Source organism: Pseudopodoces humilis, chromosome 1, assembly GCF_049639895.1.
Source record: "Pseudopodoces humilis isolate 2021_Gansu_Grassland_sample_001 chromosome 1, ASM4963989v1, whole genome shotgun sequence".
In the NCBI taxonomy this organism is placed as follows: domain Eukaryota; kingdom Metazoa; phylum Chordata; class Aves; order Passeriformes; family Paridae; genus Pseudopodoces; species Pseudopodoces humilis.
In genome coordinates, this window is record NC_142200.1 from 135,360,447 (window position 1) to 135,375,008 (window position 14,562).

Sequence of the window (14,562 nt, forward strand, 5' to 3'; positions counted from 1 at the left end):
TGCTTACTCTGTAAAAGGAACAGCTATTGCATTTCAGCTTTAATCCTGGCTGTAGATGTCTGTGAGTCAAAGCTTTGCTTGAAAGCAGCTGTGTTTTCCAGAAGAGCAGGTGAAACACATTGCAGTGCTCTGTCTGACCTGCCTGTAAACAGAGCTGATGATATGTCACTGGAAATGATTGTTCAATAATCCAACAGCAGTGCAGAAAAGTGGATTGCATATGCTGAGTGGTTTTAGGCAGGAGTATAGCTAGAAGATACTGAGGAACATGGTTAAATTTTCTCTTCTGCTTTAGATCAGTGACCTAAACAGACCCCTGAGCCTCTACCAGGGCACTGACTGGTGCTGCCAGTAATTTTGGCTGCAGATAGGACAGGAGGAGGAGTCTATCCACTTTGCCTTACTTGATATTCATAATTAAATATTACTTTGCTCAGGAACTTGAATCTGGGAATACATCTAAATTCATAAATTAAGTAGCATCTGAGGACATTCCTGGGCACTGGGACTCCATCCTCTGTCCTGCTGAATTGTAGTGCTGAGGGTAAGAGTAAGGATGCTGGCTGTTCTGTGCCGGTTGGCTTCAGTGCCAAGGGTGACCCAGGGCATATTTGATTTCCTAGCAGCAATGCAGTCCACCGGCCCCACTTCCTGCCTCCCAGTCAGAATTGTCTTTTATTTGTTCAATAGCTAGTTTGACCCAATATAGAGGTGTTGAACTGAGTGCAAAAGGGGGACTTGAAGATTGTCTACCTGGAAATCAGGGCAGGGATTTGAATCAGTAATTCCCCTGTTTTCTGATAGAGGGTACCAGTAGTCAAACACCATGTGTTTGCTGAGGCAGTCTGGTCTCATACAGCAATTAAATTTTTTTTACAGTGAATTCTGATTCTATGAGTCAGAGGTACAGGAAAGATAATGACCTTCCAGTCTGGTGAGATGTACCCTTGAGAGAGGAACTCCTGGGCAGTTGTCTCTGCTTTGATACATGTTTAATAATACATAGAAGATGAGAGCAGAAAGAGCATGTAAATCAATGTTGAGGAGGTGAACAGTGAGGTTTTGGATTCACATTGTGGCAGGAGGATGAGGGAATTTCAGCTTGGGAGCTTGTGTTCTGCCTGACTGCTTTTGTACCACAACCTCTGAAAAGGAGATTTGCAACATTACTGATCTGACCCAACTTTCTTTACAGTTTTCCAGAAAAAGAATGGTTGAAAAAAGAAGCATAAAGGTTGGCTTATATGTAAGCCTACGAGCCCAAGGTAGAAATGATTGTGGTGGGGGATGCTTGTTTTTGTGAAAAAGAGGAGAAAAAAATGAAATGTGATTTGATCCAACTTGGAGGGGGTTTGACTGTTGTATTGCAAAATACTGTTTGTTTCACTGTGCTTAGGTAAAGAATGTAACAGCAGCCCATGCCTCTCCCTTAGAAAGCTGTCTCACAGGCAGCAGTTCATGAACTAGTACTGAAAAAAAACGAATGGGTTCTGCCTTATCATGCCCAAAATAGGCTCACATGTTGACTTTCAGCTGAATCATCAAGAATTTGCTTTGGAGACAAAATACAAAAAATTTCTAATAGTTCTCAGCTATTTCTCTAATAATTAAATTATTAAGTAATTTCTCTAATAATTAAACATTCATAAAAATTTACAATTATATTTTTCTCAAATGGCAAACTATAGCTGTGAAATTTTCCAGTTCATCACAAAAAGAATACATTTTTCTTCCCTTCAGGGCAGCTAACTATTGACCAGCATTCACAACAGGGAGAGGGGAAGCCTTTGCCTCCTGATTTTAATAAAAATCAGGAATTTAGTGTTTAGAAAACAAGAGTTCACCAGTGCTGCCCTGGAACAGTAGTGCTGGGCTGAGCAATGCAGAGGCAAGTGGCCTGCCTTGCCTCTGTGGAGTTTTCTGTCTCTCCTGGGTGAAGTCTTTGGGAGTCTGCTTCCAACATAAGGCACTTAGCATCTGTAAAGGGAGAGCAGAACATCTATCAAACATGGAAAGATCAAAAACTGTGACTCCCTGTGGAGTGACTGTTGGGAGGGAAACAGCTGAATAATGTTGAACATATTCAGATCTCTGACTTCACCTAATGCACACTGTGAAGGCTGTGTTTGTAGTCAAATGCTGATTCATTGATATGGATGCAGAAAACCTTTTGTGCTTCTGCCTTTAAAGACACTTGTCTATTAGTTGTTTGAGAGGCAACACTGGTTGCTTCTGCCTTCTGTCAGACAAATACAAACATAAATGTTAACCTGAAGTGTGATTTTGTATTGCTGAAAAGGCAGGCTTAGTTGTGGAATGTCTTGGGAGGTGGCTTGATGCTTGGTACACTGAAATAACTTAAGAGCTGACAAGGGAATTTTAAAAATCAGCTTTAGGGAGAAAAATAATCATGATCCCAAGACCTCAGTGATAATTTGTCTCTTCATGGATATCAAGACTGGACATGCTAAAGCTCAGGAGTCAGGAACCACTGTGGTTTTGAGGACAAAGTCACTGAAACAGTTAAACTCTTCACTTTGAAAGACTCCTCACCTCAGTGTCTAAAACAGTCTTTAAACTTCAGCTCATCTGCTTCTAACAGTCTGGGTACATAAAAACTTCCATGATAGCCTTTCCTCAGTGTTCATCCTTTTTAGCTTAGCAGGGCCAAGGCAGGAGCACTGCAATGCTCCCAGAAGATGCTTCTGGCAGATCCCATGGTGCAGGCAGCCCAGAGACACATTTTGTGCTACATGAAGAATCAAACTACTCCTTCTTGCAAGGGGATTTCCTCAAATTTTGGTTGTTCTCATGCTCCTAGGAGGACCTTTTTCTGCATTAGCAGGTGGTGATGGATAGAAAATGCAGGTGCTATTTCCTTGAACAGTTCTTGGTGGGAGTAAATTTATCTTAATAATAATTGCAATTATTTTTGAAGTGAGCATTGTGTATTCAGTAGCTGTTATGTGGTATAAGTGCTTGACTTGTGGTGTGGCTTTTCTTATGATGGTTCTGCCCTAGTTCAAAAAACGTGTTGTTGCCTCTAAACAAATCAAACCCCATTTAATTAGCAAAGTGCCTTCCACAGTTGTTTCTGTGATGAGTAGGTTATTGTCTCAGTTGCATCAAACTCAGTGGGAAAAATATCTAAGAAGTGTTAATTTGTTCTCTGGAAATAGCAGGATTGGGGAGCAGACAGCATCAAAACAAAATAAAATCTCACATACATGGTTGCTGGTTTATGGAAATGACCTTTCATCTTTCAAAGACAGAAGTCTTCCACTGGGAGATGGAATGTACAAAACACCTTGACAAGACAGTCTGTAAATGTGTGTCTCTAACATAAGCATTGCTAATATTTTCTATTATTGCTATGTAACAGTCTCTGGGCAGCAATCAGTTCCATTTAAATATGATTAATATAAAAGTAATAATGTTCCAAACTTCGTTCTTATACATACTGTCAAACGAAAGACTGTTGACTTGTTTTTTAAAAAATCTGCTACCAAAATAAAATGAAAGTCTAATTCCTCTGACGCTACTACTGCTCTTCTTAATTCTGCACTGTCTGAATTTTTCAGGGTTTTGAAGGTATTCCTGTCCCGAACGGCTCAGCGTATTCCATATATGACAGGTGGGAGAGTGATGAGGATGCTGTCTGTTATTCTTCTGGTAGTCGTTTGGTTTCTCATTGGCTGGACTTCTGCAATAACCCAAAATTTGGAGAGAAACATTCCACTCATTGGTCAAGGGCAAACATCTGACCATCTGATCTTCAATATGTGCCTCATAGACCGCTGGGATTACATGATGGCTGTTGGTATGTTAATTTTCTAGCTTATCTTTAATTTCTAAAATAAAGGACTTGATGCATTTTAATTTTTCTTTTTTTAGAATATCTTAAGGTTTTGTCAGACTGCCTAATATGTGAGAACTATGGCAGTAAAATATCAGCAAAAATGTTTTTTAAATGGGCTGAGAAGTAAAAAAAATATGGTGACACTTCTGTGACTTTCAAAGGTTTGTAACTTGGATTGTAGTAGGAAATTGATGGGTGCTCAAGACATTTCATCTTTGAAGGCAGAAGGAAGAAGTATCTCTTCTGCTATTGAAGCTCTTTGATGGTTCTTCTACTGTTGAAGTGAGAAATTGTGACTAGTTTAATGAAGGCTTTTGATTTTGCACCACAGAACTGGACAGAGTTCTTGTGTGTGGAGAGAAAGAACTTCCAACACCACTCATTCATAACCTTACAGAAATTGGTATCAAAGTACAGGGAATAGGAAATGAGCATCAAATGCACCAACTTGAAGTATTTGTTAGATGTGCTTTGCGTGGAATAGACAGGAACCCTGCAGAAGTCATATAAAGCAGAGAAAGGATTAGTTTTTGTTTCCTTAACTCTGTAAGAAACAGTGCCAGGGTTCAGCTATACAGGGAAATGTGCTTTCTCCCATGCAGTGCTTCCACCTAGAGCCAGTGTTGCTTGTACAGCCCAGGCTAGCCACCTACTATCTCAAATACAATGTTTTTGAAATCTGAAATGAATTCCTACTTTTCTGCCCTTTCCCTGCTTCTCCCATGGACATCCCACTGACAGAGCTCTGCTACTGAGGATTAGGGAGAAATAATGGTGGCTTCTCCACATGAGAGTGCAGATGAGATGGACAGAAGTGTTTTCTCTGAGACTGGCATACAGAAAGTCAGTGTATGACAAAACATTGCTGCCAGCTTCACTGAGGAGCTTCCATGTCTCCAAGGTTCCCCTGTGCTCTGCTTTTCTCTCCTTTCTGTAAGATTTCAGAGGCAGTCAGGCACAGGGGTACCCCATCTCTCAATATGCTCACTGGTAAACCACACAGAGAGGAGTAGGAAGGAGCATGTTTTGAAATGCATCTCAATTTAGTCCTTTTGGAGAGTGTACTTTGCAATAATGGAATAGTAGTATTGCCAGAGAGGTTGTAAAATTAACAAAGAAGAGTTAAATATTAAACACTTGATGATGTCATCTGCACTAACCCATTTTGGATCAAAATTTTGGTGCATTTGACAGTGTAGTTTTATTAATATTTTGATAGCGATGGTTTTGCATAATGGCAACATGTTTTTAGTCTCTGGGTTTTGTAATTCTGGTGGTGTAGTGATTAACAGCTCAGATCTTAATACCCAATTATGATCCATTGTATCTTTTGGCAAGAAATTATGTAAGTTGCTGTCTGCCTAGTTTTGGAAAAAAGGTATGTTTTTAAGGTATGTTTACCTTTAGAAGAGTTTTTAATGTTTTTCAAAATACACTCAGGGGTAGTAGAAGCAATGTGAACTCTCGAGCCTGGAAAATTGGGCAGAATTTTTTTTTTTTGGTCATTTTGTCTTATCCACACTACCTCATAAACAGAATTATGCAACTCTTCAGTAAACTATGCAGTCATATTAGTGGTAGCAGGAGATAAGCTAAAAGACTGTAGCTTAAGATAAGATAACAAGACCGTAGTAACATGTGTGGTCTATATATAAATATATATATATTTTATATGTGTGCATGTGACTTCAAGATTTTTATGGCCAATAATGGCCTGAAAAGCTTAGTCAATAGGAACTCATCCCAAAATTATATGCTTCATCTCAGAAATATATCAGAAGTAATGTCCTTTACACAGAACTCCTTTTATTCCTATGGCAGCAGCCTTGCAAAATATAATGTCTAATAAATTAATTGATAGATTCTGCTCTTTGATTTCAAATGCTAAAATAAGAATAGTGGATGGCAATTTATGAAAGACTTGATATTTCATTTTATTCATTCAGGCACAGTATTTTATATAAATCTAGCGAGCATTTTGCGATATATTCTGTCACTTGTAGCCCTTGCTGGAATACTTCCCTATTTCACTCAGCTGTCAACACTTCACTGAAATGTGGACAGGGAATTTTCAAGGTCACAGATTAGTGAAGTGAGAATTAACAAGGCTCTGCTACAAAGTCATAATGAGATGAATCCTTTATGCTACCAGTGATTATTGGAATTGGGATTTATGAAGCATTTTCCACACTAATCACGCTACTTAGACTCTATCTCCGGAGACTTTTATTGCAGTGAATGTTTTATATTTACATTTCCATTAAGTTTAAGAGGATGGTCTCTGTGAGACACATAGGGACTTACACACAATGGTTATCACCATTTCTGGCATTGCCTCTGTACTCTGTGATACGCTGATGAGAAAAATTAGCATTCAGTAAATCTTATTTTATCTACATAATGTAATGTAAGTTGCTGTGAATTTTCCTTCAGGTTTGTAAGTTAGTGTGTATTTTCTTTAGGGTTGGATACTTGTGGGTAGCTTATTTGTCACTTGCCTTATTCTTTTATTTCCACTGTGCTAGTTTCTGCATCCCTTTCAAGGTCGGGGCATCTGTCTCATGGAAAAGCTATGGCATGCTTGACAGTCTGAGACTGCAGAGAAAGACCTGAGGCCTTGAAAATACTCACCCACAAAGCCTTTTTCTTATGGCCTGAATATATTCTATACCTGTACCTGTCACCATCAGATTTTGACTTAGAAAACACCTCCAAGTGATACCTGGTGATATTCCAAGTGATATACCAAGTGATATTCTAGTACCTAAGGGCTTGCAGTGTTGCAAATCAAGCTATTACTCTTTATCCTCAGGGAAAAACATCCTGTAAGTGTAACAGATATTGGCACATGATTTAAAAGAGCTTCCCAGAAACTGGAAAGAGAGACAATATAATAAGTTTAATGAACAAAGCCCGAGGGAGGAGACAAAGACAGGCAGGGACATAAACATGCATGCAGAAGCACAGAAAGCAGAGGTGGAATCTTAACAGGTGGATGTTCTTGACTTCAACAGGGCCAGTTTCACCCCAAATGGATAGGGAAGTTTTTAAAAATCACCCATGCATTCTGTGTGTGTTTTTTAGTTTTTATTTAGACCAGAACCGAATGACAGGTATTAACTAAAAACATGGAGATATTTTTCCCCTGCACCTGTTTGATTTCTGTCTAGCAAGAGCAGTGCTGCTCCACTGCACTGAGCTGCTACCATGGCCCACACATCTGTAGGTCATGCTTTGGGTCTTGGGCATCAGGAGGGTTTCAAATATGAAACTTCCTCATAATTACTGCATGCTCTCAGCCAGGAAAAGGAACAAAGTGAGTATTTTTGGACTGTTCCCAGAAGAACTCCTTCCCATTGTTCATTATTGATATTTAACATACATAATCTTTGCACCTAAAGAGGGCATGAAGTGCCAGGATGGGCTCTGAAAAATTTGGCATCAAGACTTCCTGTACAGTTTTGAGCTAGAGCATTGTAATACATCCTTATGAGGCCCTTCATTACATTTTCTACAGGCCCTCTTCTGCATTTAGTGAATGAGTGATTATTATTTCTTTTTGTTATCACCATTTGATGTGGCCCTATGCCATATTTGGGGTGTGTTTTTCAGAGCATGCAATGGATAAAGAACGGTTAGTTTTCAAATGGGCATTTTTAAACCTGTTCCCCTTAGCATCAGTGTACAAATATTATAGCCAGAATTATCCATTTTCAGTGTCTGTCTTGACACATCGAGGGACTGGTTTTTCAGAGTACTGTTTATAGTCTCCTCTGTGGAAAGAACAACAAGGAGATGCTTAGAATTCAGCACTGGTGTGGATCTGGCTTAATTTCTCACATTAGATACTCGAAAAATGTATCATGTAAAAATAGTGATCACTTGTGAAAAGCTTATTCTAAGTGATACGACCAGGGCTGTATAAAATGTTTGCAGCAGAGATAGGAAAAGAACAGTTTTACAAAGTGCCGTCAGCTCTGTCTCTTTTCTGCTTGTGAACCACTCCTCCTGCCACCCTGTACACCTCTTCAGCAGTCCTCCCACAGTCCACATCACCAGCACTGTGCACAGTTTTATGTCACTAGGATAAGGTAAACCTGGAAGAGTATGAGGGACTGCACCAAGATGGGGAGTGCTGCTGGCACCCCCGGGTTTTGCAGTTTGAGTTGCATTACCCCCAGCAGTAACATTGCTTTTTCTTGTTACCTGTTACATGATAAGTGAAATTCCATACCCTTTACTTAGGCATGATTTTGACAAAATATTTCTGCACAGGAAACCATGTCTTTGTTGCCTGGGCCACGTGTTTATGTATTGGTGAGTGCCACATTTAGTTGCTTCTGCAAGTCCCCTGTGGTTTAGGAGAGGCTGGAAGGTGCTCTGACTTCCTTTTGTCTTTGCACCACTCTTTTTGGAGCACACTACTGCTCCAAATCTTTCCAATATTTTAAGTACTTTGGATGCCATTGGCATTTGCTTGCATCCTCTTTAAGATGTGAGAGAAGAGGCCCCACACTCAGCCAGTTTTCAGCTGATCCTCTTTTTCCTCTTTCATCCACACACAAGTGAAGAGGATGATGGGGCACGTGGAGACAAGAGTGTCCGGCTGACTTTATAACAACAGTGAGCTGTGGAAGTCATGAGGCTGGACAGCACATCTGTGCACAGGAATTAAGAAAGTGCTTGAGTATAGGGGCTAAAAGAAGTGCAGAAATGAGAGAAGCTCCTAGAGACCTGAGACTGGCATGTGTTTAGTGCAGTGAGACTCCTAGGTCTGTTGCTCACACACAGGTCAGTGGATGTCTCCACTGCCAGCAAAAGCCATCTCTAGGACACCCATAGACCATGGTCTGCATGTCCATTGCATCACTTTGAGTAGACCTGCAAGGCAGTCTTGTGATGGTGTGGGGGACAGAGTGTGCTGTGCCTCCCCACCAGCCCAAGGACCCCACTCTTCTTTCATAGCCTTCACAGCCACAGGCCGTGGAAGTTCTGTGAGGAAAAAAAGTCTGAATCTGCCACCATCAATTCTTGCATCACAAATAGCTCTCTTTATTGCTGTGCATAGCTAATTAAAATGATGCTGAGATATGGTGGGAGAGACAGATAAACCTCTGGTAATTTATAATTTGCTAGGAATAACTCAAGACTAAAGACTTGTAATCACAGTTCATTGAAATATATGAAAATCCTTTCAGTTGAAGAAAAAAGCTGCTCCTATGACATTATGACATGTGCAACTCTCCAGGTGGGAGATTGGACACAGCGATGCAGAAAGAGATTGCGTTGGCTGGCAACACAGGAGCAATCGAGGACACAATTTTTTTCCAGTTTTAAAATGGTGCATGCTCAGCTCCAGCTGGCACCCTGAGTGAATGAACGGATGGAAGAGCTGTGCTTCCAAAGCCATAGCTCACTTTATTTCAGTAAACAGGATTTAAAATGTAGTGAAGTGTGGTAGAGAAATAGATGGGTTGTCGTAGCGTGTTATGGATGTAAGTAGAGTGGTAATCAGTAATTAGAACTTAAAACCTGGGGGAAAATGGCATAACTGTTGGAACAGTACTATTTTACCAACAGTGTAGAGTTCAGAATACCAACTGAACTTAGGCAAGTCACAGCTTTTTTTATGTCACCATCCCTGGGGAGCAGTGGCCTGGTTTTGGCCTGTGGTGGTGCTTTTTAAACAAGTAAGTGCAGTCAGACATAAAGCTTCATAAAAACCCATGAAAATGGGCTTTAATCTTTCAGGGATGTCTTCTTTTTGCAAGTAGCTTCTGGACAGCAGAGTGCCAGTGAGCCCAGGAATAGGTGTCCTGGCCCCAGGGAGCCCACAGCCATCTTCACTGAGGGGCTGACATGAAGAAGAGAATGAAGAGAAAGGCATTTCTGCCAGGGTAGGAGGGCTGAGAAACAACCAGGACAGTCTGAAATAATTTACTTTCCTCTCCTGACCATGTCAGGAAGAAAACCCAGAGTTTAGGACTTAAGCTCTTCAGAAATATGGGTGAATTTATTTCCACTGTTGTACTGCAATGTCAGGGTGGCATTATCCCTATTTTACACAGGCAGAACTGAGGCACAGTGAGATTAGGGTTGTATGGTCCATTTAATATGGTTGTTCATGTTGCAATGTCTTTGGTTCAGTTACAGAGCTTAGTCAAATATATTTGCAACAATTGTATGGTCTCACTGGTTACAAATACAGCCCCTGCATGCTTATTTTTGCTGCAAATTGCAGCAAGAATGCATATTTGGCACCCAAATTGCAAGAAAAATTCTCCCACTTCTGTAAAAAATGATCACCTCTGCAAAGTTTGGATTGAATGGGGACTCAAATGCGTTTTTTTTTAATATTCATAGGAGCCTGAGGCACAAGCAGAGTTAGAAGTCAGTTGTGCATGTGTGCTAGACCACTTTCCCCCCTTGCAGTCTTTCCTGTCATTCAGTAGACATCCAAATGTCATTTGCAGCAAATTGCAGAGCTTTCGTCATTAGGCAGCCTTGATTAGGTGAAGTGCAGACATCTGCATAGCAGGAGTGAAAGCAGAGATGGATTCACGTGGGGATTTCCTTCTGCTCCAGCAACGCAAACCACTGAGTGTTTAGCAAAACCTAGAAAATCTATTAACCCAGATCTTTTGAGAAAGTTTGATTAGGTCAGAAATAACAACGCTGAGTCCATCCTTTTCTGTAAAGCAGATACATACCACAGACTGTGGACATATGTCATTGTCCTTCGTTATCAGAAGATGCAGAGTATGAGCAGTGGCCTAAAATTATTTCAGGTGAGCAGACATGGCACACACTTTGTTGTAACAGGCCAGTGGCATCAGGCAAGTCTGGCCCACTGTATTGGATGATCAAGCTAAGTGCTCCAAATTGCTTCATTTTCTAAAGACATAAATAGCATCATGAAGACAAGGATGAATCCTGATTTTTAAACACCAATGAATGTACGAAGCAGGTTGATCAGATAATGCAAAGACCAGATAAAAGGTTCTGTGGATAAGAAGTAGGTAGTGACTAAAGAGAGATATTTAAAGACTAATTCATTTGTGCACATGACATATTGAGGTCACTTTACATTTTCATCTCCTACTTTCCATTCATATCTGCATCCATATATGCCTTTGAAGCAACTGTGCCTTTTCTTAACCTCTTATCTATCAGAGATTTTCTCCCAAATCTGTATGCCTGTTTTGGACTATTACAGAGTAACTACTGCAAGGTTTTTTTCAGAACTGTATTATGTTTTATTGTTTTGACTCTGCATTTTCTGTCCAGAGAACAGCTGTCTGCTCTCCCTCCTAAGAAATTCCATCATTTTTTCAAAAGGGGAAAAGGAAGGTTTTTTGGTTTTGTGCTCAATATGTGAAAATTTATAAGCCTTGTGCTAAATCATAGGATCTTGTGTTTTGAGCTTTGAGTTTGCTCTTCAACAGGTATGCAGTATGCTAAGATATTCCTTTAGTGGTCAGAAAGTCACTTTTCTACACCAGACTTTTACTGGAAAATTATTCAGGAAGCCAAATAGAAATTTCATATCACATTTCACAGAATTTTACCATTAAAGATATTTGGTGCAAAACAGTCACTAGTGTCCCATAAACAACAGATGAATTGTACATTGGAACCTTGCTGCATGGTGGACAGATGTACTCAATTATCTAACTATCTATCTATCTATCTATCTATCTATCTGTCCATCCATCCATCCATCCATCCATCCATCCATCCATCCATCTATTGCTATTTATATGTTTTTTATTCATTGGAGTAATAAATACATTAATATGTTACTTTATATTGAGAAAGTACAAAGGCGATGTAGGAAACATGGCACCTTCAGATTCATAACACCTTCAGATTTTTGTTGCAAATTGCACTAACAATCTGTAGGTAATTATAGGAACCTGACTTTCCCCCCAAACACAGCTTTTACATGATACATTTAGGCTGTTTAATTAGTGATTTAGATAATAAATTAGTTTTCTATCAGTCTGCTTTGTTTTGTCATTGCTGACGAAATTATTGTAATGTTGGACTTAGCAAGTTAAGGAACTCTGTTATTTTACCTTATGTTTTAAGAGCTCTTCCGTATTTGTGTTCCATACCAGATGTCACAGTAATTATTATCTGCAGACAGGAATGCCAACTCTGCTCTAAATGTAAAGCTTTCCTAAAGGCATTATGCACTGAATGGTACAAACTACTGTTATGCTTCAGTACATTAATACTTTGAAATTGTCTCTTGTCTTAAGAACTCCTTGTAAGTATGACTGTGAAACTGAAAACTGAATTTTTCAGAATTAATCAGATTTGGAGATCAGATGCAACCTGCTTTCCTACTTAGCCCAGCTAATTGAAATGTTTGGGTTGTGAGGGTTTGTTTTGGTTTTTTTTAATGGAAGTATGGTTTTTCCATTTTTATTTGCTCTATATAAAAAAAAACAAAACACCAAACCCCACTAATTCAAAATTACAGCAATTTTATTTTTTCTTCTAAAAGTAAGCAAAATTTGGCCTTCACTCTTTAGTTCAAATAAAAATACTTTCAGCATATGAAATTTTACATGAGTATTTTAATTTCATTGAAAGCCAAACCTTTTCAAACTGTCAGCCTCTGTTAGCACTTGTAACTGATCTTTTCAGTCAGAAAGAAACTTGGGGCTCTTCCCACTACAGCTGAGAAAGAGGAGGAACAGACCATAGGTGGTTTTGTGGAGTGTGCTTGTTATTTCACAATTAGCTCATCTATTCAGTTCTGCTGCTCATGTTGGGGAGCAGGAGAAGTTTGGATGAAAGGCAGAATGTGAGGAAATAGGCATTGTCTGGCATGTTAGAGGAGCCCTGCTGAACAGTGTTAGTATGAAGGATTTCCACAGAAGACAGGACAGTAAGATATAGTGATCTGGCTTTAGCAGCCTAATTCTAACAATTTTCTGCTTTTCAATTTCTACTAAATCATTATGGAGCAATTAAAGCAGTAAATTAGAGTCATTTAAAGAGCAGTACATTTCAGTGCCATGATTCTGCATACGTGAGGCAACTACCTAAAGAAAAAAACCCAAGCCGCGGAGATTTGTAAAAATTTTCTTTATTCTTATTCCATTGAAGCCAAATTTGTATTCCAGTTGCTCAGGAAAGACTTCTGGATCAAGATGGCTTGGTAAGCCATTCTGTGCAGGAGTTTTTAAGAAACTAAAATGATAGATTTCACTTATAACATAGCTAATTTTCTAGAAATTAAATGGAAGTAGCGTCCAGTTTTCCCAAGTTTGTGAGGAATTTGAGAAAAACATACTTACATGTGTGCTTTTGTTAAGCTCAAGACCAGGCTGGGATACACAGTCTCAGAAGACTCATACCAAGATTTTTTTCATTTTGACACTCAGTAAGGCCTCAAATCCTACTATTACTTAGTCAAAAGACAAAATGTTTATTATTGTTAGGATTTGGTGAGGAAGAACACAAAACCAGCCATTTGGATCGATTATATTCCTTCAGATGTTTGGGTTTATGTAACTGGTAAGGCTGTTGGGTCTGTAAAGGATGTGTTCTAATAAAAGTTATGATCCTGGAGATAGGACATACATTTTTCATTAAGAAATGTGCAAAGAGTTAAAACTGAACTCTTGTCGTAGTATAGAGAGATCGATGTAACTGAATTCATTTTATCCAGACCTGTGTCTTACTGATTTTAGCTGGAATTAATAGCAAAATTAGAGTCTCAAAATGGTATAACAATATATTATAGGTAAGTTACAGCATTCATGGACTACTAAAAGTGGAGGAGCTGGCGGACCTGTTCTAATGAGAACAGGTGCTCCCATTTCAGTGAACTCAGTGCTGATATTATATTTCAGTCTGGTGGGGCTTACAAGCATTTGTGTCATCACTGAAAGCAGACCAGTAATTATTTGCTGATCACTTCCAAAGGGTGATGTCACTGATCACCAGCTTTAGTTACACTATAGAAAAAACATTGGCAAAAATAAGTCTGAAAAATAATTAATTTTCTATTATACTGCATTTAATTATAGTTTTTATTGCAAGAATTCAACAAGACAAAAGTGTATGAGTAACAATGGGATCACAGTTCCAGTGAAGCTGGTCTGGAGCAGTGCTGGCATTGCAGGGATCTAACATGGAACTGCACGTTGCTGGGTGACACTCAAACACTTCCAGGCATTGTCAACCCAGACTGCAAGGCAAGATGGACTGGCACCAGCTCTATTCATAACTACATGACAGAGCTGTAGGGGTTTTCTTCCTGGGAGTTTTTCAAGATGGTTAGGAAATCACTTCATTCATATGAAGATCAAAATGATATCTCATCAGGCTGTCCGCTGGAAGCTGAAGTCAGCATATTGCTGGGTGCAGATGAGCTAGCTCTAACTGAATATTTTAGGCTGATTCAGACACCTTTCTTCCTTTACTCCTTTTTCACCTAACAGAAACACATAATTTGTTTTAAGTCCATTAGACTCTCAGAAGTGACTCATCATATTATGGGTACCAGCAAAATTAACTATCATGAACAGAGGAATTTTTTAAACTCAAAATATGTTGTTTTATCTAAGTTATAAACCTTTGAAATGAAAGTGTTGTCTTAAAAAGCATATAGTCTGGTAGTAGCACTGTATCTGTCTCTAAAAAGAACCATAGCTACAATTAAAAGTATTTGAAGTGATGTCAGA

The 14,562-nt window shown here is 39.2% G+C and overlaps 1 protein-coding gene across 2 annotated transcripts in view; it reads left to right on the forward strand.

The window, feature by feature from the left end:
* GPR158 (G protein-coupled receptor 158) overlaps window positions 1–14,562 on the forward strand; it is a 185,883-nt gene that overhangs the window by 158,327 nt on the left and 12,994 nt on the right. For both annotated transcript variants that reach the window (XM_005518734.2, XM_088065160.1), the window contains exon 7: window positions 3,582–3,820. In XM_005518734.2, coding sequence (XP_005518791.2) covers window positions 3,582–3,820 — 239 coding nt within the window. The remainder of the gene's footprint in view (window positions 1–3,581; window positions 3,821–14,562) is intronic.